We start from the raw sequence: 25,520 nt of genomic DNA, 5'->3' as shown, positions 1-25,520 counted from the left end.
CGCGGAATAGAATGAACTGTAACAAAACAAGCCGAGCCTTTGTATCTGCTTAAAGGGGCCGCAGGCACTTCCCTCCTGTCCCCCCCCAACCCCCGCTCGGCTACCGCGTCTACAGGGCTCCCAGCAACTGTCTGGAAGGGCTTCCCTCACCCTCAGGAACAGCCCGCCAGCGAGGGAAGGCGAGCCAGGCGGGAGGAAAAGAGAAGACACCGCGTTTCTAAGAGGCAAGAAAGGAAGGAAGGAAGGAAAAAAAATAACCCGAGCGGCGCAGAGTGGACTCTGGTCCCGGAGAGAACGGTCGGGCGCCGGAACGTGGACCGAGAAGCACCGGAATGCAAACAAAGCTCGCGGGCGCCTGTGCAGGGCTCGCGGGGAAGACCAGAAAGTTTGTTTTATGATGGCTTGAGTGAGCGAGTGTGTGCAGGGGAGCGAGGCTGCCAAGTTTCTCCCTCCCGTTGCGTTATTTGGGGGGAGATGTCCCTCCCATGAACCAGCGGGGGGGCCTGGGGGCTTGTGCTGTGGGGGGCACCTGTCTCTCATTTATTATTTTTTTGTGGGGGGGAGGAGGGGTGTAACAGCCCATCATGTCGAGAGTGATCCAGAAGAAGAACCACTGGACTAGCAAGGTTCACGAATGCACCGTGAGACGGGGACCCCAGGGCGAGCTGGGGGTGACGGTGCTGGGGGGCGCGGAGAACGGGGAGTTTCCGTATGTCGGAGCGGTGGCCGCGGCCGAGGCGGCGGGGCTTCCCGGCGGCGGCGAGGGCCCTTGGCTGGGCGAGGGGGAGCTGCTTCTGGAGGTGCAGGGGATCCGGGTGTCCGGCTTGCCTCGCTATGACGTGCTGGGAGTCATCGACAGCTGCAAGGAGGCCGTCACCTTCAAAGCCGTCAGACAAGGTAAGACGGGACGCGCCTCCCGGAGGCGCCCGCAAAACGGGGAGCGGCCTGCGGAGAGCCCCCCGCCGCATCTCGATTTCCCGCGTTCCTCCTCCGAGCGCAGCTTGGAGGGGAAGTTGGGGTCGTGCGCCCTGTCGTGGTGAAATGAGCAAAGTTGTTGAGAGGTTGTGGATTGTTTGCCCACCTGCGTTGGAAAGAGGGGGCTGGGTTTCCTCCGGGCAGCGGAGAGACTTTTCCCAGGCCCGGTTTGCCAACCTGTTATCTCAGCCACCGAGTACAGCGCGGCTTGTCTGCGCGAGGAGGCTTGGGAAACCGAGTCAGGGGCAAAGTGGACGGTCTCCAGGCTTCTCGGAGGAGTGATGCAGCAGGCGCTGCCGCTGCGTTTTTTTGCTACTTATCTGTTGCCAGACCCGGAGAATGGGTACGAACGAGAAGAGGGGTCTGTGGTTACTGACCACCTCCGTCGGGAAATCTTCCCCAGGGCATCCCTCCAGGTGGGCTGGGGCGTGACCGCCCTGCGGTTCCTATGCCCGCCTCCTGAAGATCCTGCATTCACCCCAGAGCTGGATGACGCATGTGTCTCCACCGTGTGGCCCAGCCCCAGGCGTGGGGGGTGGGGGGGGGGGGAGAAGAAGGAGTATTTCTGTCTGGGCGAATCTGGCCCAAGTTTATGCTGCCTTCTCCGCCACCACCATCATCTTTGTTGATGATGATAATGGTGGCTACTATTCACTGTTAGCTTACTACGTGCCAGGCTCTGTGTTGAATGCTTTCCTTGGGCTATTTTGCTCTGACTGACAATTCTGTGATCGGGTTGTTTTTATAAACCCCATGTTACAGATAAGGAAACTGGGACTGATATTGCATAAGTTATTTGCCCAAGGTCACACAGATACCAGAAGTGAGGGTTTCAGTGAATGCAAGCCTTTAGCACTAGGAGAAAGAGGTGGGGCCGGGGCGGGGGATGGGGGGGTGGGGTGGGGGTGGATATGACCCTCCTGGACTGGGGGGCTTGTTTTCTGGGGAGGGAATGAAGGCAGATTCCTCTCTCAGAAGCCAACTTTTTTGATGGTTGCTAGTGGTGGGGAATCCCTCCTGCCTGAGTTTAGTGCTGGCAAGGGGTTATCCTTGCATCAGTCCAACCGAGAAGGAATTGATTCCCTTAAAGTATCTCTTGCACCACCGAGTGCCATGACATAGGTTCTCCCGCATGAAAGCACCAGAGGAGGTGGCAAAGTTGAGCGTGGTGAAAAGTTCCCATATGTGCTGCGGGCCTGGAAGGGCACGTGGCAGCTGGAGGAATGTGTTAAAGGAAAGGAAGGCTGGGCTGGGCTGAGCTGAGCAGATCCTTGGAAGCAGGCCCGTTCCAGATGAAACAGAGGAGGGGGACAGAAGGAATTGTCAGGCCTTTTGGTAGTTTGGGGAGCGATGGACTGACATTTATAGAAAGCTCCCTCCATTTATGTCTTCATCTTCCACTTGGACACCTCCTCCAAGAAGCCCTCCAGCGTCCTGCCAAGCTGAACAAACCCTTCTTCCTTTGGACTCCCCTAAATGTGTACTTTGTAGTTTTTTACTTACTCTGATCTATGAGTTAGGCCCCTCCTCATTTCCATACTAGGTGGCAAGCTTACTGGGGAGAGACTGTGCCTTATTCATTGTGCATCTCCCCAGGCTTTGCTTGAGGTCTAACACCTCCTTCCCCTGAGAGTGTGTCCTCATCTGTAAACTGGCGTTTGTTTGGGTATTACATAAGATGGTAAGTGGAAAGTGTGCAGAGCAGTGCCTGGCACATAGTAAGTGCCCAATAAAGAAGATATATTATGTTTAATTCACTTTGACCAGTTATTTCTCAGTCTAGCTTTTAGCGCTAGGAACCTGGATTATGAACTTAATGCCTGTACCTGGATTGTTAGGACTTGATAGAACTATAGAGAAAACACTGTGTCAAAGCAGTTGGTGGGAACAGCTACAGGTGTCAGCATTTTGGAGAAAGGGTTGGAGGAAAGGCAGGGGTACCTACCCATCTATTATCTGCCTAGTGGGTCCTATGTGGGGCCTTGTTTTTAATGTGCAAGATGATGCATGTGGCTGACCCTCTGTCCACCAGTCATCAAAGATCAAGAGACATAATGCCAGGCTGTCTCACCATGGAACTAAGGAAGGATTGGTCAGATAATCAAGTGTGTTTGAAATCAGACACCTCTGGATTGAAAGGAAACTGTTCTGTCACCAAATGTTATCTCCCTTCATCTAGAACCATTCTATGTGCTGCACAGTACTGTTCATAGCAGGTGTGTGTGTGTGTGTGTGTGTGTGTGTGTGTGTGTGTGTGTGTGTAAATCTACTTGTTCTACTCAAGATAGCATTAAGATGTGGATGGAATCCATTGCAGTGTGAAAGCTATTTTATGTAATAATTACGTGGGTACAGTTCTTTCAACATCTTCATTACAGAAACATGGCACTGGAGAGCATTTCACTAATCTTCTGTTCCCCTTCATGGCGAGAATATGATTTAAATTCTGCGACAGAATTGCTCTTACTATGTCTTCATTACTGTGTTTGAATCATATTAGGTAGGCTCATCCTTGGTACGTGGTAAAGGAAAATGTTACTTTTTTCCACACCCTGAGCTAGCCACTCCCAGGGACACAGGGCACTTTGGGTGCCATCTGTATGGAAATGTCACGGTCTTCCTGTGGGAGAAAATTCTGTTTCTATTTCATGGCAGCTCCCTGGAAAGATGCACAGACTAAAATAGTCTGTAGCAAATGGTATTATATGAAGCAGGACTGAATTTTGAAGGAACCAAGCTCCATGGGTCTACCAGCTTGGACTTGGTTCATTTTAGATGGAGGAGACAGTCTTTTGTTATAAGGTGCTTAAAAAAAATGTATGGATACCTGTCTATGTTATATACAGTGTGTTATTTTGTATCTATAATATAGCATGTATATACTTGTTATGCTTTGTAAGTATATATTATGTTCATCTGTAGTGAAATGCACAGATCTTCACTATGTAGTTTGGTGAGTTTTGACAAATGTATATGTTTATTTTATGTTCACTCAAATCAAGATCTAGAATATTCCCATTACCTCACAAATTTCCCTCTTGCCCCTTTCCAGTCCATTCCCCACACTTCCTCCAGAGGCAAAGGCTGTCCTATTTCTTTTACCATGGATAAGTTTTTTTTTTATTATTATTATTGAAGTTCCTATCAATGAACTAAAGATCTACAGACTCTTTGGTGTTGGGCTTTTTTTTTTTTGCTGAACAAAATATTTTGGAGATTTCATATTGTGTGTATCATTCTTCTTTTCCTCCTCCTCCTCCTTCTTCCTCTTTTTAAAGATTTTAAGTAATCTCTCCACCTAATGTGGGGCTTGAACTCACAACCCCAGATCAAGAGTTAAATGTTCTACTGACTGAGCCAGTCCAGTGCCCCTCATTGTTCTTTTTTATTGTTGAGTAGTATTCCATTGTAGGTATGTGTATATACCAGGGTTTTTTTTCATACATATATATATATATATATATACACACACATATACACACACACACACACATATATATGCATATACATATATATGTATGTGTGTGTGTGTGTGTGTGTGTGTGTGTGTGTGTATATATATATATATATATATATATATAATCTCAAGCAGGCTCTGCACTTCAGTGTGGGAGCCTGACACGGGGCTTGAACCCACAACCACAGATCAAGAGTTAAATGTTCTACTGACTGAGCCAGTCCAGTGCCCCTCATTGTTCTTTTTTATTGTTGAGTAGTATTCCATTGTAGGTATGTGTATATACCAGGGTTTTTTTTCATACATATATATATATATATATATATATATATATACACACACACATATACACACACACATATATATATGCATATACATATATATGTATGTGTGTGTGTGTGTGTGTGTGTATATATAATCTCAAGCAGGCTCTGCACTTTCTTTTTCTACGTTTATTTATTTTTGGGACAGAGAGAGACAGAACATGAACGGGGGAGGGGCAGAGAGAGAGGGAGACACAGAATCGGAAACAGGCTCCAGGCTCCGAGCCATCAGCCCAGAGCCCGACGCGGGGCTCGAACTCACGGACCGCAAGATCGTGACCTGGCTGAAGTCGGACGCTTAACCGACTGCGCCACTCAGGCGCCCCAGGGCTCTGCACTTTCATTGTGGGAGCCTGACACGGGGCTTGAACCCACAAAGTGTGAAATCATGACCTGAGCTGAAATGAAGAGTCGGACACTTAACTCACTGAGCCACCCAGGAGTTCCTGTACATACCAGTTTTTAAAATATTTTTGCTTGTCAGTAAACATTTGGGCTATTGATCCCTTTTGGCTATTATGAATTGAGATGCCAGAAATATTCCAGTCGCTCCACATTTTTGCCAGTCTTTAATCATCCCTGTCTTTTGAATTCTAGTGTATGTGGAAAAAGAAAATAAGGTAATTAAGGATACTTTGCTATCGGATACAAGCTAAGCGCTTGCTTTAGAATGTGCCGGGTCCTTGGCTAAGCTAGTACTCTGTGGACATTTTGTCTTTTATTCCTCACAGCTGGAATCAGATGTCAGAAACTGAGGTCCAGAGTTTGGGTAGCCTTTCCGAAGGTCATACAAGTAGCCGAAGTAGAGCTGGAACTCAGCCGTGTTGGATTCCAAAAGCCCATGCTTCTAACTGCTCCATCGGTGGGCCAGTAGGGCCTCCAGACCAGTGGCCGTGGCCTCACTTGGGAACTGGTTAGATGTGCTAATTTCCTACTGATTCTGAACCTCAGGAGGCGGGGCCAACGGGGCAGTTGTTAACAAGCCCTCAGGTGATTCTGAGGCTCACTTTTGAGACTCAATGCCCTAAGGTACAGACTAACCCTGAGCATATGGTGTAGGACACAGGTGTCCTGGGCTCCCAGAACAGGCTCTGCCAGCCTGGCAAATCACCTTCTTTGGGTGTAAGTTTCTTCATTTTTTCTTTTCCTTTTTTTTTTTTTTGTAAGTCTGTTTATTTTGAGAGAGAGAGAGAGGAGCAGAAAGAGAGGGAGAGAGAAAGAATCCCAAGCAGGCTCTGCACTGTCATTGTGGAGCCCTGTGAGTGCGGAGCCCGATGTGGGGCTGGAACTCACAAACCATGAGGTCATGACCTGGGCTGAAACCAAGAGTCAGGTGCTTAACGGACTGAGCCACCCAGGTGCCCCTCTTCATTTCTTTTGTGCCCAAAATAAACGGGTGCGCCGTGGATGTCCTTTGCACTCATAAAATGCTGCAATCCCATGAATAACCCAGACTCCAAAAGTTGAAAATGGTGTGATTGTAGTTTCCCAAACTGGTCACATTATAGGTCATGCTTACATATTTTCGTAGGTGAAGTTTGTGGCTTTGCAAATTACCCAGAAGCTGAAACTGTCCACAATTTAGACAGAATGGAGACAATAAATAAGACACAACTTAAAAACCACACCACCGCCACCGGCCCCTTTCCCTCACTGTCATGAGGGAATTATGACCACATGCAATTGAAAATAGTTCTTTGTGCCTTTTTGTGTTTTGTTTTGATGTTGTGTGTTTATTTTGACCAATTGGGATATACTACAACAGCTCGGTAACGGAATGATTCTCATTTTGAGACAGTGGCCTGCCTGTCTTCGTGTCCCGTGAATTCTGCTCCAGGGTCCCTGGGTTTGCTTTCTCTTCCCCCCAGATGGTCACAAGATTGATTCTTTTCCTTTGTGTCAGGTCGTGTGCTGCTAAATGTTTCATAACTGGCTGCCGTGGAGACAAGCCCCAGATCTGTGGCCTGAGTTCGGAAGAGATGCATGTAATTGGTTCTCCAGGGTCGGTGTGAGCTGGTCCTAGCACATCACTGACCCTGTATAAGATGGCTCTGGAGTCTCATGCCATCCCCTCATCCTGTTTTGTGACTTCATGGCCTTGTCACAGGTTCGCATCATCTTCTGTTTCTTCTTTTGTTAACATTTTTATTTATGTTAAAGTGATCTCTGTGCCCAGCAGGCGGTTGGTTGAGCTCCTGATCCCGAGATCAAGAGTCACAGATATTACCAGCTGAGCCAGCCAGACTCCCCTTGTGTCTTTTTTATTGTCTGCCTCGCCTCCCCCTAGGATGTAAAACACGGTTGCCTCACTTGTTCACCCTGCTGTTTCTCAGGGCCTAAAATAGTACCTGGGCAAATCCTAGGTGCTCACTAAAATTTGTTGGACGCATGAATGGATTTTCCTTTGTTGCTTGTTATTTGTATGGCAAGACTAGGTGGTCTTTTATGTAGACTAGGCCGTCTACATCTTTCCCCTTTTATTCTCTATTCATCTTTTATTTCTTCTGATTTAAGACCCTGATACTTTTTTTTTTCCCATTACCAGATCTTCCAATCAGCTGATTCCCTGTGTCTCATAATTTGTATTGACCCACAAGTTTAATTAATGAATTACCCTGAAGTGTTCCTGCCTATTGACTTTCACTGGAGTTTAAGAAGTGAAATTTCAGATACTGAGCAGACAGGATGATGGGGGGCTTTTCAGTTTTCTGTTGATGTGGGATCTGCTGTGTGTCAGCATCCATAAGAATGACACCTTACCTCTGTTTTCTTGTTGCATTGTCCCTGTGTACAATTTTTCCAGCCAACAGCAAATCAGATCATTGCTGCAGAAAACAGTCTGATTTTTGTCCTCTCTTGCTCTTAAATTGTGCTTTGTGTTGATATGTCTTTTTTTTTTTTAACTTAAACTTTCAAAATCAATCTTTTTATTCTCCGTGCTAAAAGACCACTCTCTGAAGGATATTTTTAGGTTACACTGTGGAACATTCCACAGCTTTTATGAAAAAATAATGCAAGGACAGGCGACCCAACTTGTCCATTGTTTCCAGTGGCCATCCTTTGCCAATGGCTATATTATTTAAAAATAGATTAACTTGACCTTATGAGGCAATGGCATACAGTTGGCTCACTGCATTTGTTGGCATTCATTACCCAGCTGGTTTCAGATGGCAGAATTGATGATATCCACCAAGGGGAATTAAGTGGTTTATAAGAGAAAACATTCTGACATCTCCTTACCACAAGGGTTTACATGAAGGATGTTGCTTTATAAACGATGGTTATTTAATGCAAAACACCGGTCTCTGATGTTAGTGGTCCCTTCCTTGAGTTTGTATATATGTGTAACAGGATATACTGATTTTTGTATACACTGAGAATAAAGGCTGTCAAATTGGTTAAGGGCTGACATTCACATCCTAAAAAAGTGGGTTATGGCATTTTCACCTATCTTTATGCAGCTTCTGTGTGAGATCAATAACCTTGAAAAATCCCTCGTAAACACTGGAGCTTTGCTATACTGCACCCCTATGGATGTCTGCATTGATACCGTATTTCTTGTGAATTTGTTTTGGTGTTTCCACAAACAAACCCCCGTGATATCAAGGACACGCCTATCATATTGATGTCTGGTTTATCATCAAGTGTCCTGTGTTGAGTCCATCGTGTTCTGGATGCTAACCTTTCTGAAGGCATGTAGCAACATTAGGAGATGGAATTTGAACATTTTATGATTAAATAATCATCTTCTCTTTTTATGGCTAAGTAATTGAAGAACAGAGTAATCCATTACTTATAATCATTTCTGTCATCCTTATCTCAGAGTGAAAACCGACGTCCTCACAGTGACTCACAAGGTCCCCCGTGATCTGGCCTATGCCATTTCTTGTCTCTCCCCATCCATGGCCTCCTAGTCCCCACCTTGACATCTAGAAGGCTTGCTCCCTCATGAATTTCAAGTTTTTACCACATATCACCTTCTCAGTGACACCTCCTTTGCCCACATTATTGAAAGCCTTAACTCCATGCTACTTGTCACTCCCCATAACCTTTTTCTGCTTTATTCCACTCCATTTTACATAGATCATTTCAAGATAAGTAAATCCTGATTTTGTCTCTCCTAGAATAGAAGTTCTCAGAGGGCAGGGATGTTCTCGATTTGTTCACTGCTATATTCCTAGTACCGAAAATAGTGCCTGGTACGTAGTAGGTGCTCAAGTATTTGTTGAACATCCACTGGCAAATTGAGAACTAGAATCAATCTCTCCTGAGCTCGGCTGCCTCTGAAAATTCCCATATTTGATAGTCTCTGACCATGTGGGTAATTTGTGATGGGTCGCATCAACCTTGATCAAGGTTTGTCATTTGTAGGCTGCGGATGTGGCCAAGTAGAGCTTAGATGATTGATCCAGGATTCTTTTTTTAACATTTTTATCTCTCTGTCTATCTATGCATCTACCTATCTATCATCTATCTACTTATTTTTTGAGAGAGAGAGTGCATGTGCACAAGCAGGGGACGGGCAGAGAGAGAGGGAGAGAATCCCAAGCAGGCTCCATGCTGTCAGCACAGTGCCCAATGCGAGGCTCTGTCTCCTGAGCTGTGAGATCATGACCTGAGTTGAAATCACGAGTTGGATACTTAACCAAGCCACCCAGGTGCCACCAGGAACATTCTTGAAGATGGCATTGATGACCATTTTCAGTTGGTCTTCGTGTCAAGGGTTTCTGGCAGCACCATATTGAGTATGTCTGGGAACTTTGCAAACTCTCTCATCCTCAAATGGACTGTGAGAGGTTCTTCCCGGCACGGTTAGCTATGTGTTACCACCTCCATTGTCAAGAGAAAGAAGTACATGGGAGAATTACTTTCTCCCTGCTAAGGTGTCAGCCCCACCATTATGGCCATCCGAGGCCTTTGTGTGCTCTTTAATGGGGCACAGTTATGTTTTCCACAATAAGGCCAATCTTTCAGCCTATCGTGAGACAAGACTTGAAGCCCTCTTTATGGACGGTGGTGTGATGGTGCAACTACAACGCAATTATGCGCTGGTTATAAGCCACGTTTCAGAATTATTGCTAGATACAGTGGTAACAGGACACCAATGCTGCTTGTAATAAAACCCAGGCATATCAATTTATTGACGTATTGTAGCTGTGTAGATTTTGGATTTAAGCTGGCCTGGATTAGAAGCCAGATTATTAAATTTACTGGCTAGGTGAATCAGGGCAAGGTGTTTCATCTCTTTGCGCCAGGATTTTCCCATCTGAAAATGGGGACCATAATGATACCTACTTCCTAGGGTTGATGGAAGAATGAAGAATAAAATGAGGAGGTTTAAGGAATCCACATGGCATAGGCCCTGGCACATAGTGTGTGCTCTGTAAATGTTGGCTTCTGTTACTGTTTGAATATTCCTCCTTTGAAAACAGTCCAGAGAGAAGAAAGAATCTCTTGAGAGATAGTTGTGGTATAGTTTCCTGGAGAGCTTTTTAAAGTCTAGAAAAAAAGCCCTGATTTTTTCTGCATGATTCAGATGCCACTTTTTGGAAAGGGCTGTGGTTGGATTAGTCCAGACAAGTAAGAAGGAAACCCTGGACCTCACCAGTGACAAGCTGATTTAATTACTGTCATTAGGTCCTGGTTGCGTATAGGTATAGAGGAAGAAGTCCTTTTTCTATTTCCTGGGGGTCCCAGGGAGAATGGTCTTTGAGAACTTGACACTGAGGTCCTCTGATCTTCCTGGCACTGTATCTGGGTTCTCAAATCAGGAATGCGAGGGCAGCAGTGGGACTTGGGGTTATAAGGGTTTAGAGTCAGACTGGTTGGGTTCAAATCCAGGTTCTGTCACTTCCCAGCTGAGCAACCATGGGCATGTTAACCTCCCAGAACCTCAGTACTCCCAGTTGAAAATGAGAATAATAGCTGCCTTATCGGCTGTTTTTGAGGATTAAATGGGTAGACGTACGCAGAACACTTAGTCCCCTGCTTGGCATACAGGCAGTGTTTACCAGAATTATCTACAAAATAGCAACCATGATGCTTTTCAGTTGAGAAACGGACACCCTTCAGTGAGTTCCTCTAAAGCAGTGGTTTAAAACTGGGGGTGGTTTTGCTTCTCAGGGGACATTTGGCAATGCCTGGAAACATACTTGGTTGTTATAACTCGAGATGTGGGATTGCTGCTGGCAGTTAGGGAGGAGAGGCCAGGGAGCCTGCTGAACATCCCACAGTGTGCAATTCAGCCCTCCTCCCACTCTCCCCAAGAGAGAATTATCCAGCCCCAAATGGCCATAAGGCTGAAGTTGAGAAACGCTGCTCTAATGTATGACTTCAGGGTTGAGACTGGGAATCTGAATTGTGAGCAGTAAACTAATCATAACTATTAATTTATTGACCTTCTGATAGGTTGCTGAGACCCAGGTAAGGGTTTTGCTGAGGGAGATGATGCCATTCTCATTTTAGCCTCGAGGAAATGAGCTGGAGAGGTCAAGTAACTTATCCTCCCCGCCCCCCCCCCCCCCCCCCCCCAGTCGCCACTGACACAGATAAGAATCAAGCTCAGATCTACCCGTTTCCAAAATTCTCATCCTGGGTTTACACACTAGGAATGTGTTGACTTCGTAGCCAGGAGCCCCTGTGTCCTTCTACTGTGGGGGTCATTGTGGATGCGCCTCTTTCGGGTTGTGCCCTTACCACCTGAGGGCGTTACAGCGCATCTGTTGACCCCACCGAGGATAGTCCTAGAAATGAAAATGGATTCCCAAAGTGTTTGTGGGCCGGGACACCGAGTGTGCCGCTCCGTATGGTCAAGTTCTTCTACTTACTTGCCTGCCTGTTCTCCCTCACCAACACTGCTGATTCCTTCCTCCTCTGAGCTCTCTTTTTCTCCCTCCACATACATCTTGATTTCAAGACCACCGTGTCTTATAATTGCAGATTTGCCTGTCGGTCTGCCATGCTGGATTGTGTGTTTCTTGAATTCCTGAAGGCAGCATCCCTGTTTTCTGTCTGTTTGTAATCTCTGCCCTCTGTAGGTGGGTGAAATATCTGTTCAGTTGCATTCTTTTGAGGGTAACGAGTGGGCATAACTTTTAAATAAATAAAGATTCTTGCCTGAGATCTTGTTGGCTAGAAAATCCGTGGCTTATTTTTAAGGCATATTAAATATACTTAGCCATATGTCTGACTTTTCCATGATGATTTAAGATGGTTCCCTGCCAGTTGTTGTAGCATTTTGAACTGTAGAGAAAATATTGAATTAATTGTGTTGAAGGTCTTAGAGGGCCTTGATTCTGACCAGATGTGTGCAGTGATGGAGCCTGTGGCTTATGTAATGTGGCCACGGAAGGCATCGCTTTGGCTTGATTTAAATAGAGTCAGGATTTTACCACCTGGATTCTTGGCTGAGCGTTAGAATTTACATCTGATAGGGAGCGCAGGCTCCTTTCCTCCTCCAGCTATCAGCCTGTTTAAGTCTGTGTGGCTTGGTTAAGAATTCAAAACTCCGGATCAGGTTGTTAAAAAAGAACTTTCCTTGGTGTTAGCGCGTGTGGATTTTTTCTCAACCCAAGCATAGGCATCCAGGTTTTGGTTTCTAATCTTATAAATACTCAAATATTATTGTGACCTAGTATGACTGTCAATCACTGTTCATAGTTGGTTTGTGCTTCCACAGCTTATGTTTCTTTTCTCTGTGAAATTTATTTTTTTCCTCACTTAAACAGTGTGTACAATACAGAAAGAGGTGAATATGAAAGGAAAACATATCTACATTGTCTGTAATTACACTCAGAAATATGTGTTAATACTCTATTTTTATACACACACACACACACACACTTTTTTCTGGTATTTTTTTTTGAGAGGTTCTTTTTCTTATGAAAATTGGATAATACAACACATGCTGTTTTATGAATTTTTTTTTTTGGTGCCTAAATATCATAGATGTTTTTTCTATATACTACACATATATGTATTTTGTCATTTCAGTGGCTGTAGAACCATTTCAGGCTGTGCTATATTAAACCATGCTTGGAGGATGAACATTGAAATTTAGGTAGTTTTCTCTTTGTATTTTACACAGCACATTGGTGAATATCGTTATATTTACATTAAAAAATGTAAAAAATGTGGACTTCAGATTTTTTCTTGGTACAGATGTTTAGAACTCTTGGCTCACATGAATTTTATCTTATTACTTTTAAACTCTTTTTAAGATGTTTATTTTTGAGAGAGAGAGAGAGAGAGAGAGAGCAAGCATACACAGGGGAGGGGCAGAGACAGAGGGAGACACAGGAATCCGATGCAGATTCCAGGCTCTGGGCTGTCAGCACGGAGCCCGACGTGGGGCTTGAACCCACAGACTGTGAGATCGTGACCTGAGCGGAAGTGGTACACTTACCGCACCCACCTGGTGCCCCTGTCTTCTTATGACTTAATACCCACCATCGTTGCTCTTCAGACAGCATATCAACTTCTGTCCTTGGCGCCTGTATGTCAGAGTCCTGTATTTCCTCACTTACCTCAGTTATGACACATACTGCCCAGTTCTAGATTTTTTTTCTATTTAATACTAGTCATCACAGACGCAAATGCTGAGTAGGTATTTCAAAGGGCTTTCGGGACTGGTGGGGACCTGGGGTAAACTGGAAGGACACACTTGGTTCCAAGGGAGCAGTTACTACTTAGCGTCAGCCTGTTGCTGACAATGTGGCATTGTTGGCCCAGCGTTGCCAGATTTTTCATTTTCAAGAGCATCTAAAAGCTTGAATTGTTAAAAAAAGAACTTTGACAATTTAAAAACGTTGGTCCAAAAGCATGGATGAAGCAAACAAAACACATCTGGGAGCCATATTTGGTCCCGGTGACAAGTTTGCAGCCCGTCGGTTATGTATTTGTGTCTCTTTCACTTGAAGAGCCATCATCTCATTTCTTGTTCCTGTCTGTATTTTCAGGGCCGAGATAGTGACCAAATCACAGTGAGGGTCAATAAATGTGTGTTGAAGTGAGTACTAAGTTCCAGAAGTGGTCCAGTTTGTCATTCTAGTCTGCTTATGTTTATTGGAGGCCCAGCTGGGGACAGCTCCCCTGTTCTAGTTGTGACGAGCTGGGGAGAGGGTATATTTTGACAGCTGATCATAATTGGTGGCATATTTTGTCTTAGAGTCCTGGTCTACCACGCCTTTGAACGGGGTGCAAAATGGCATCTCGACGATGACATTTATATGGATGTATACTGGGAATGGGATACGCTCTCTGCTCTGAGGGGATTTTACTGTGATATGTGTGGCCTTACAAATAAAAAGAAATAAATGAATTTTATGTGTACCGCATAGGTTTTAAAGATAGCAGGATCGTCCCCAATGACACACTTCTCTTGGACATTCTGCAGAGAAATCAGGACCCTGACCTTTACCCCAAGGGTAGATGCTTTCAGAACATGATTAGGCTCTAAGACCAGCGGGCATCTGTTCTGCAGGGCCAGGGCTATATGGTAGAATTTTGGGTTTTGAAAATGAAGGCAGCCTTTCAGTTGCTTTTCTGCCGGCGCAGTGGATTGTCCTGCATTGCATAATTCATGTCACATCAGGCTTGCTGTGTGAGGATGGGGAAAGGGACTTAGGTAATTCAGATTGCAAGTTTAGTCAATGCGGTTTTTCTGTCAAGGAGCCAAGGAAGAAAAGACCTCTATGAAACGAAAACTGAAGTGGGCAGCAAAAGCCCGACATGGAATTCACATTTTGCTAGGTTTCGACTTGGAGTATTGTTTCTTTTCTCTCCTTCCCTCATCCCCTTCCCTCTCTTCATACCCGATTCAGAATAAGAACATTCTAATAGACTGTGTAGGAATTCAAATCTTAGGTAGGAGATTGTCTGTGTAATCCAGGGCTTGAGAGGTGAGACGGAACTAAGGAGAGGGGCTGGGTGGCTTAGCCGGTTGAGTGTCTCTTTTTTTTTTTTTTTTAATTTTTAAAAAATGTTTATTTTTGAGACAGAGTTGAGTGGGGGAGGGCAAGAGAGGGAGACATAGAATCGGAAGCAGGCTCCAGGCTCTGAGCTGTCAGCACACAGCCCATTTCCGGGCTGAAACCCACGAACCATGGGATCACGACCTGAGCTGAAGGCAGACACTTAACCACCGAGCCAACCAGGCCCCCCAAGTGTCTGTCTGACTCTTGATTTCGGCTCAGGTCATGATTGCATGGCTCAAGTCTTGAGTTGGGCTGTGCTGATAGAACAGAGCCTGCTTGGGATTCTCTCTCTCCCTCCCTCTGCCCCTCCCCGCCTCCAAACTAAATAAATACACTTAAAAAAAAAAAAAAAAAGAAGTAAGGAGAGTTTTCGTCTTGAGGCTGCTATATGCCCTGATCCAATTCCTTGGTTATGATAACAGCTTTTGGGGCACCCAGAATTCCCCCAAGTTGGCATGAAATTTGGATTCCTTTCTGCTTTAAAATGCTCAAATTAGGGCCGCCTGGGTCGCTCAGCTGGTTAAGTGTGTGCTTCAGCTCAGGTCATGATCTCACAGCTGGTGAGTTCTAGCCCTGCGTTGGGCTCTGTGCTGACAGCTCTGAGCCTGGAGCCTGCTTCGGATTCTGTGTCTCCCTCTCTGTCTGCCTCTCCCCTGCTTGTGCTCTTTCTCTCTCTCTCTTTCAAAATAATAAATAAACATTAAAAAAATTTTTTTAAAGCTCAAGATTAAGATGTAGCTGGAAAAGCTTATATTCCATGGTGTTTTAGGCCAGGTGATCCTTGATACAATTCCTGAGCTTTGGTCTTTGGTAAAGGGAAGAAGAGTCTCTAGCCAGGCTGAATGAGACCATAGTGCACAGACATAGTTAGGCACCTCCACAGTGTATATGAAAAGCACAGAGTGTTACCTCAACATCGATGTGTTATCTATGTTTATATCGTTATTTATTTATTTTTAAACGTCAAGCTTTTTTTTTTTTCCAACGTTTTTCATTTATTTTTGGGACAGAGAGAGACAGAGCATGAACGGGGGAGGGGCAGAGAGAGAGGGAGACACAGAATCGGAAACAGGCTCCAGGCTCTGAGCCATCAGCCCAGAGCCTGACACGGGGCTCGAACTCACGGACCGCGAGATTGTGACCTGGCTGAAGTCGGACGCTTAACCGACTGCGCCACCCAGGCGCCCCTATATCGTTATTTATAAGAGAATAGTCAGAGAGATCGGATGCCCAGCAAAGGAAATATTCATATAGGTATTGCCTATTTCTGTCTCTCTGAAGTGTGGGAGAATACTGCCCTAAGGAAGAAAGGCCTAGCTTTCTTAAGCAATGTGAATGAGTTTCTGATACATTTTACCAAAAAATGTAAGCTCAAGGGGCGCCTGGCCGGCTCATTCAGTAGAGCATGCAACTCTGTCTTGGGTCGTGAGTTCGAGCCCCACGTTGCGGGTAGAGGTTACTTAAAAAAAAAATAAATAACATAAGCTCGAGCTATTGTATGTGAAATAATTATCTCTAAGGAGGATGATTGTGGGAAGAAGGCATTAATGGGAATGATAGTTGTTTTTTACTATTGGAGTCTTTTTTGGTGGTAGGAGCCTATCGTGGTGGTTTAATAAAATCTGGTGAGTCACCCTGTTGCCTGAATTCCTGAGGAACAGAGGCATCCAGAAAAGCCTGTGGGGGGTGGGGGTGGAGTTTATAGCCCTGTGCACCTGTTACCAGGCACTTATATTCACCTGATGGCTGCTAACAGCTTGCGGGCAGAGCTGCTTGGAGAAAATGATCAGCTTTGGAAACAGCGGCCCACAAATTGGGTTTGGGTGAATAGAAGATGCATCAGAATTACCTGGGAGAGTTTTCAGGCTTTGAGCATCTGGGGTTGACTTCCTGAGTGGTTCGGAGTCATGTCTTCCTGCCTAGTGGAGTTTGGATGCCCCAACTCTGAAGAATGGTCCACAGAACTGCCAACTGATTTCGAATCACCCAGGGTGCTTATTCAATGTGGGGATTACTAGGCCTCAGTCCAGACCTATGCAGTCAGAGTTCTGGGGGGTGGGCCCTATGAGTCCACAGTGTTTAAGAAAGTTCTGGCTGGTTGTGGGAAGTCCAAAGTCTGAGGCTCCTGGCTCTTTATAAAACGCCAGGCTTTTCAATTCCAGTTACCTAATAAATGACGGTCACAGACCCCATTCTGCATTCGAATGCGCATTGGTTGGGGAAGGGAGTCAAGAATACAAGGGCTAATGGAGTTATTTGAGCTCAAAGTTCTTCTAGGGGCAAACCCTGGGTGTGTGTGTGTGTATTGGGGAAAGGTCGTTTTCTTGCTTTGGGAATCCCGCATTAGCCTGATAATTTAGAGAGACCTCTTCTGTAGCACTGTACTTGCTGTTTCATTTTTAAATTTTATTTATTAAAAAAGTTTTTTAATGTTTATTTATTTTGGGGGTGGGGGAGAGAGAGAGAATGAGAGAATGAGTAGGGGAGGAGCAGAGAGAAAGGGAGACACAAAATCCAAAGCAGGCTCTAGGCTCCAAGCTGTCAGCCCAGAGCCTGAGCCCGAGGCGGGGCTCGAACCCATGAACCGTGAGATCATGGCCCGAACCGAAGTCGGACGCTTAACCGACTGAGCCAGCCAGGCGCCCCTACGCTTGCTATAATTAATTTAAATCTACCTCTCAGCAGCCTCATATGGCTAGTGTCTACCAGACTGAACAGCACGGGAGACAGTGCCATTACAAATGCTGAGGACACTCATCGTTCTTTGGTGTCACAACCAGCTGCTCCTAGAGGAAGAGGCTGGAGTGTCACTTTGGCTGGATGCTTGTTAAATGTGGAAGTTCGGGATAAGTAGTTTTTTAAGTGCTTTTTGACCATTTTTGTCCATGTGTTTACTGATCACATTTCTCTTAAAGAACCTCAGTGTATGGAGACGTGCTGATTCTCCCGAAGTACTTTATGTGGAACAGCTATGTTCCGTGAGCTGGGATGATGCTTTTTCCGTGGACTGCTCTGTCTCCAGCACCTTACGTGTTAGATGGTGGAATCAATCATTTCAGGCTGAGTATTTTATCCAGAGAGGGAGACTTTGGGTTACCTTGGGGTGACAGAAACCGTTGTATCACCTTATTGCATTTGGGTACAAGTAATAAAAAGTAACTCGAGGGGCTTTAACAACAAAGGGGATTAGCCGATGCATGTAACTAACAGTTGCAGAAGAAGGAAGGTGCTTCAGGAAAAGTTTGATCAGCATCAGACCCTTTTCCCAGGGCACGTGGGTCATGTTTCCCTCATTTGCTTCAGAGTTGCCCCTACCCCGTCTGGTGACTCTGTTCAAAGTAGAAAATGTGTCTCTCCTGGGGAAACACCATCCCAGCAAGGCCTGGAGAACTGTTAGGGGACAGCCTTGATCCCTTCAGGGCTGCTCTCTTTGTTGTGCTGGCTCTGACCTCAGGACGACTTGTGTCGTTCGCAGATGGGTGACTGTGGCAAAAGGGGGTGGCGTGCCTGCTTATTTATAGCCGAGCACAGAGAGGCCCAGAGGAATGCCTCGTGCTGTGTGCTGAGTGGCTGAGGCCTGCGATCCCTAAGCCGATCACTGACGCTTGAGCCCTCACCTCCTCACGTGTTCACGTGCTCTGCCTGTGGGGCTTCAAGTATGGGAGTGGAAACCAGGGGAAGAAGACTAAAACCCACGATGCCAACAACAGCAGAATAGTGCTTGACCCTCTTTGCTCTGAAGGCCACCTGTGCCTGATCTTTAATCCTCAGCCAGAGCTCTGAAGTGTGTGTACCATCTTCCCATTTTTTTGGGTGAGGACACCGATGCTTGAGAAGCTGTTGCTGGTGCCGGGTCACCCGGCTGATGAAGCGAGAGCGATGGGCTTCCTCCGGCTTGGAAAGGTTCCAGGCCCTCACTAGGGTGCTGGGGTTGTGTCTTGTAGCTTGTGATGGGATCCCCTTCAGACTGCACTGCACCATTGTGTGAATTTGCAGTATGGAACCTTCTGGAGCATGGTCTGGGGAAGGCTGGAAGCTGGGTGCTCTTCCTGGCACTCTGGTAGGCCCCAGTCTTTGTGCCCTGGGGGAGGGGGCTTGCGGCAGGCCTGGCCTCTTGCAGCTCAGAGTTCCTCTGTTTGTCCTTCTGTGTCCTCCAGACCTAAGCGTCTGTACCTTCCAGCACTGACGAACACAACGTGCTCCTCACACGTGGTTCGGCGTGATACGACTCCCACCAGGGACCTGGCAAGATTCTAGTCAACTTTCGAAGAATTGTGGTAAAATACATAACGTAAAAGTTACCGTTTTAGCCTTTAAGAGTGTGTTCAGTGGCGTCAGATACTCACCATGTTGCGCAGTCACCATCCATGTCCAGAACTTCTTCGCCCTTTCCAACTGGAGCTTTGTTGCCATTGAATAGTACCTGCCCACTCCACTCTCTCCCAGCCCCTGGCAGCCGCCATTCTGCTTTCTGTCTTGATAAATCCGGCCCCGTGTGGGTGGAACCATATAGTATTTGTCCTTTTGTGGCAGGCATATTTCGCTCAACACTGAGCCCTCAAGCTTCGTCCATGTTGTAGTGTGTGTGCCAGAACCTCCTTCCTCTTAAAAGCTGCGTAATATCCCACTGTGTGGCTAGGCCACGTTGATCCTTTCTTCTGTCCGCGAACACTTCGAGGTGGTTTCCACCCTTTTCTATTGGGCTTTTGCCTTCCTACTGCCCTCAGAAGCAGGTGCAGTTAGGTTTTCTTGGTGTCTTTGCCCTCCTCCGTCTGCATTTTTCTTTTCTCATAGCTTAGCTTGACACTTCCCAGGGCTTTCAAGACTGCCACCTGCCCAGTGTCTCCTCCAGCTCTGAAGATGGGGACTAGATTGCCCAGGGGGATCGTTGCCACAGTGTCTCCTCCTCACCTCTGTGGCACTTAGAGCAGTTTGCAAAGGGTATGCGTGTTGGTCATCTGGTCTTGAGGGCTTCAGTCCCCCCATCAGCTCTGCTCCGGCCAGCCTTCCGCCTTTCTGGGTTGGAGGCCATACGCTACAGGCTCACAGGCTTTGCGTTTCAGAAGGGCCGGTTCAAATCCAGTCTCTCTGCTTACTTGCCAGGTGACCTTGGGTACACGATTTCACCTCTGTGACTTAGTGATCGTAAGCACACACATCTCGTGTGGTTGTTGCAAAGATCGTGGGCAACGTCGCGGTGAAGCTCCCAGCATAAGCATGGAGCAAAGGCAGCGTTGAATAAACGGTAGTTATTATTACATTAAGTTTGTCAGTTTTCCTCTTTTGAATCTGATAACTTTTGATTTTAGGTTCGTGGAGGCGCCGAATTGACTGCGTAATTGACTCAAAACACTTCTGTTTAACACTCTGGGTTTTAATCTTCTTTCTTGGCACTGCCACCTCCTGTTAGATGTTATGGAGCTGAATTTGTTGGACCAAATTATGTAGAGCAGCTTTGATGGAAACACATTCTATACTATCTTTATGTCTTCATGTCATTTCCCTTAAATTTCTTGCTGGAAGTAGAAGTTAGTCACCACCCTGTAGGAAGCTACAAACTATTACCGAGCAATGAAATGATTCCTGGATCTTTAGAATTGTGGAATGATTGGTATAAAGATAGAAGGAGAGCAAATGCATATGGGCATTTTCCAATAAACTTCATGCCGGGGTAACTGTCTGGTTTGGTTAAGTTTTCTTTTCTGGTGATTATTCCAGCTGTGAATGGTATCAAAGTAGAGCCCCTAGACACTTAATTGCTTATAGAAATTTTGGTGGGGCAGCTGGGTGGCCCCATCGGTTAAGCGTCGAACTCTTGTTTTTGGCTCAGGTCATGATCTTGTGGTTTGTGGGATCGAGCCCCGTGTTGGGGTCTGTGCTTAACAGCACAGAGCCTGCCTGGGATTCATTCATTCATTCATTCTCTCTCTCTCTCTCCCTCTCTCTCTCTGCCCTCACCCTCTCTCCCCCTCTCTGCCCTCACCCACTCGCACACACACACACTCTATCATAATAAATACAATAAAACTTAAAAAAAATTTTTTTTGTATACTTTTATCTCAGTCCATAAAAGCCCTTATTGTGTGCTTTGCTGTAAGTGCTGTATGTTAAGTCATTTACTCCTCAACCAACTCTAGGAAATGTAGGTAGGGAATTATAATCATTCCCATTTTGCAGAAGAAGAAACTGAGGTTCAGAGAAGTTGAGATGTTCTCTGCCACTGCTGTTAATGGCCGTGCCAGGATATATACCAGGTCCTCAGGTCCAGGAATGATGGATGCTCTTATCAGCTCTGGGAGGTGCATTTATTAATGAGGAGAGGGAAGCTTTGCAGGGTTTAAGGTCAGCTGAGTCAGTGCTTTATAAAAAAAATTTTTTTAATGTTTATTTGTTTGAGAGAGAGAGAGAGAGAAAGAGCACTAGCAGGGAAGGGGTAGAGAGAGAGAGGGAGACACAGAATTCGAAATGGGTTCTAGGCTCTGTGGTGTCAGCACAGAGCCAGCCGGATGCGGGGCTCGAACTCACGAACTGTGAGATCATGACCTGAGCCGAAGCGGATGCTCAACCGACTGAGCCACCCAGGCGCCCCTGAGCCAGTGCTTTACGTCTAGGTTTTTGATGCTCCATCCTGAGCTGATTTTGATTGAGCACAGCTCTCCCCATTTATCAGTTAGTACACATACATTAGGTGTTTCCATTTACATTTTTCCAAATCAAGAAAGACTGTGGTCGCCTGACCGGGCCAGGGAGGGGAAGCCCAGCGAATGATGCAACAAATCAGTGTGGCTCTGTGGGAAAACCTGGTACTTCCTGGCTGTCTCACTTTATTTCTTCTTTCAGGCGATCCAGGACTCTGCTACTTTATAATGCTTGTGCCTCAGTATCTTCATCTGTAGAAAGAGTAGAGTGCTGTATTTATACACATGAAGGCAAACTCCTAGAATTCAGTGAACATTTAGTAGTTGTCTGTCCACCAAGCCCACGCAGGCTGTCGCGAAGACGTGGTCTTTCTGCTCCTTGAGTACCAGCAGTGGCCCTGCGGGCCGGGGACTTGCGGTAATCCCCCGTGAGGTGTGCAGTTCCTGACCCGGTGCTTGGGTACAAGGCCCACTTGTGAATTATTTCCCAAACTGCCACGTTGCCTGGTCATGTTTCCTGTTCGGGGCAGCACACTGCAGTAGGACTGTATGAATATGTGCTTGGATCTGAAGGTTTCCGTGTGGATCAGGTCCAGGATCCACGGGACTAGAAGAAGCCTTCACTGGGCCTTGCCTTGGAGACGTGGCATTCCTCCTCAGTTAGACTCTTTTATCTGTTTCTGCCCTCTGTACTCATTTTATTATTTTTTTAAATTTCTTTTTTTTATTTTGAGAGAGAGAGAGAAAAAGGAGCAGCGGCAGAGAGAGGGACAGAGAGAATCCCAAGCAGGCTCCACACTGTCAGCACAGAGCCCGACATGGGGTTTTAGCTCACGAACCATGAGATCATGACCAGCTGAAATCAAGAGTCAGATGCTTAACTGACTGAATCACACAGGCGCCTCAGTGCTCTTTTAATTTTTAAAGTAAAGGTTTAATTTTATTGGAGGAGATATCTGGGGCGGGAGGTGGGGGGGCTGGATGAGTCAAGGATAGGGATACCCTGGTAGTGATTGTACTAAGTGGCAGTTTTTCCCCTTTGAAAATCCAGGCCCAGCTATCAAGGCATTTATATTCTATGAAAGAATTTGTACGTGAGACTGGGAGATCTTGGGAGTCTGTAACTACTTCTCTAGTTAACACGATATTTGATCAGTGTGGGGTACAGCCAAAGGGCACAGATTCCGGAGCGGGTTAAGGGCTGTTGGTCTGAATCTCCTATCCCGTCTGGCCTAATATTATAAAAAATATTATAAAAATGGAGGTACGTGGGGGAGGTACTATTTTATTTCTATGTTTTTAATGTGTATTTGTTTTTCAGAGAGGGGAGGAGCAGAGAGAGAGATGCGGGGTGCGGGGGAACAGAGGATCCAAAGTGAGCTCTATGCTGACAGCAGACTGCCTGATGTGGGGCTTGAGTTCACCAATTGCAAGGTCATGACCTCAGCTGAAGTCAGTCGCTTAACTGACTGAGCCCCCCAGGCACCCCTGGGGTAGGTACTATTTTTAAATCTCCGTTTTACAGTTAAGGAAACTGAGGCCTGGAAATTGGGGCAGTTTTGTCTGTGTGACTTTGTGTCTGTGCATGCCTGTAACCACTTGTGTCTGAGTCCTCATGATTTGTCCTCATGATTTAGGGGTGACTGTGGACTCTGATTCAGATTACGGGGTGGGTGTGCAGCAAGGGGAATAAACAGTGTTGTGGGCATCCCCAGGAGAAAGAGATGATGTGAAGACAGTTTGTAGCCAGTCAGGCTTGGGACAGGCCTGTGGAGGAGGGTGTATTTGTCATTAGTAGGATATTTATAGCGATGGCGTGGAATGTTATTGTAAGTGGAGGGAACAGCAGGAGCAAAGGCCTAAAGCAGGAAAATTCCAAGTACGCCCACGGCCCAGACTGTCTGGAGTTAGGAGAACATGGAAGGCAGGAATGGAATGAGCTAGCATCCTCCCTTTATCAGACTTGGCAGGAATTCAAAAGTGCTCATTAACTGTTGGTCTTGATGTGACTCGATTAAGCCTTTGCGGAGAGTGTTTGGGAAGAACCCATCAAATATGGCAACATTTGGGGGCCCGTGGGTGGCTCAGTCAGTGAAGTGTCCGACTCTTGATTTTGGCTCAGGTCACGATCTCACGGTTCTTGAGTTCGATCCCCACATGGGGCTCCGTCCTGACAGTGCCTGATAATGCAGAGCTTGCTGGTATTCTCTCTCCCTCTCTGACTGCCCCTCTCCCACTCATGCTCGAGTTCTCTCTCTCTTTCTCTCTGTCTCAAAAGTAAATAAATAAATTAAAAAAAAAAAAAAAAGGCAACATTTGACCTAGCATTCCCACCACTAGAAGCCCATTCTCTGGAAATACTCAAACCCATAGAAGTTATATGCCTTCTTTGACGCTGCTCATAATGACAAAAATCTGACATTCACTTTTAAGTGTTGTGGGTGATTGAGAACTTATGGCACCACCCTAAAGTGGTGTATTCTGTAGTTGACTGGAAAAAATGGGGGGCGCCCGTCTGGCTCAGTCAGTAGAGCATGTGACTCTTGATCTCTGGGTCGGGAGTTTGAACCCCACGCTTGGTGTAGAGATTGCTTAAATGAATAAACTTAAAAAAAAAGAAAAGAAAAAAATGAAGTGGCTGTCTGTGCCTTGACATGTAAACATATCATAATCTATTAAATAAAAAATGCAAGAGATAGGACAACATCTGTAGGGTCACCCCATTTGTGTAACCTGTTTATAGCCCACCTAGGTGGGAGTGTCGGTGTGAGCCTTAAAAATAAAAATGTCTATGGGGCGCCTGGGTGGCTCGTCGGTTAAGCGTCCGACTTCGGCTCAGGTCATGATCTCGCGGTCCGTGGGTTCGAGCCCCACGTCGGGCTCTGTGCTGACAGCTCAGAGCCTGGAGCCTGTTTCAGAGTCTTTGTCTCCCTCTTTCTCTGACACTCCCCTGTTCATGCTCTCTCTCTCTCTGTCTCAAAAATAAATAAATGTTAAAAAAAATTTAAAAAAAATAAATAAAAATGTCTGGCACAACATGGAACTGTTGCCCCTGGCTCGGTACCTGAGTGGTGGTCATACGTCCCAGCGTGCTTGACAAATACCTGGTTTGCACCTGTTGTCCTTGTGTAATTATTCAGTGGTGCCGCCTTTCAATCTTCAGTATCCTGGCGTGCGCCATGAATTATAGGGTTACCGTACCCTTCCTCTGAGGATTTGGAAGAGCAATGAGAAGCCGGCTGTTGGGGCGCCTGGGTGGCGCAGTCGGTTAAGCGTCCGACTTCAGCCAGGTCACGATCTCGCGGTCTGTGCGTTCGAGCCCCGCGTCGGGCTCTGGGCTGATGGCTCGGAGCCTGGAGCCTGTTTCCGATTCTGTGTCTCCCTCTCTCTCTGCCCCTCCCCCGTTCATGCTCTGTCTCTCTCTGTCCCAAAAATAAATAAAAACGTTGAGAAGCCGGCTGTTACACAGGTGACTTGGCATAGTTTACAGCAGGCTGGCATTATTTTTACAAGGTAAATGCAGGATTATGGCCCTAATACATTAGCTGGTGGTTTACAGCTGAGCCGCCAAACGTGGCCCTTACTAAGGAAGACGTTATCTGTTTTTCTTTTTGTCAGATACCTGAGCATTTACTTTGGTTTACTTAAATAGGTCTTCAGTTAACTCAGTGAAGATATTCATTGTCTGAGAACAGTGCTTTTCACCATGGGCCACTACCAAGTTTTTCAAAGACCTAGGGGGGATTTTCGCGTTTCCTTCTTTCATTTGGCTCTTCGGCCATGAATTGAAACTCTCCTTTGGAAAAACAACACACCTTTAAAAAAAATGTAAAAAGGGTGGCCTTCCCCACCCCCAGGTTCCTCAAACATAAATTTAGACACAATAGAAGTCACAATTATTAAAGGAACGACATGTAAACTATTGACCTAGAGTGGGCTTTCGAGTTGGCCGGACTCCTCTTTTCTTTGCTTCCCAGTAAAATCCTAGAGGAAATGGGGGTGGGTGGGAAATAACTACAGTTGAAAAATAGCCATGATTCACATTTACCAGACATCACAGTTACCTTTGATGTGCCAGGCACTGTGCTAGGTCATTGCAAAACTGTCATCTCCTCTGCTCGTTACCTAAGCTCTTAAAGAATATTATCAGCCC

The 25,520-nt window shown here is 46.1% G+C and overlaps 1 protein-coding gene across 10 annotated transcripts in view; it reads left to right on the top strand.

Moving 5' to 3' along the window:
• Positions 1 to 570: 570 nt before the first annotated feature.
• The window catches only part of MAGI1 (membrane associated guanylate kinase, WW and PDZ domain containing 1), a 639,927-nt gene continuing 614,977 nt past the window's right edge, over positions 571 to 25,520 (top strand). For all 10 annotated transcript variants that reach the window (XM_047848921.1, XM_047848916.1, XM_047848920.1 and 7 more), the window contains exon 1: positions 571 to 897. In XM_047848921.1, the coding sequence (XP_047704877.1) occupies positions 585 to 897 (313 nt within the window). In that variant the 5' untranslated portion in view covers positions 571 to 584. The remainder of the gene's footprint in view (positions 898 to 25,520) is intronic.

This window comes from Prionailurus viverrinus, chromosome A2, assembly GCF_022837055.1.
Source record: "Prionailurus viverrinus isolate Anna chromosome A2, UM_Priviv_1.0, whole genome shotgun sequence".
In the NCBI taxonomy this organism is placed as follows: domain Eukaryota; kingdom Metazoa; phylum Chordata; class Mammalia; order Carnivora; family Felidae; genus Prionailurus; species Prionailurus viverrinus.
Note: the sequence above shows the minus strand (reverse complement) of the source record. Positions and strands in the feature narration are given on the sequence as shown.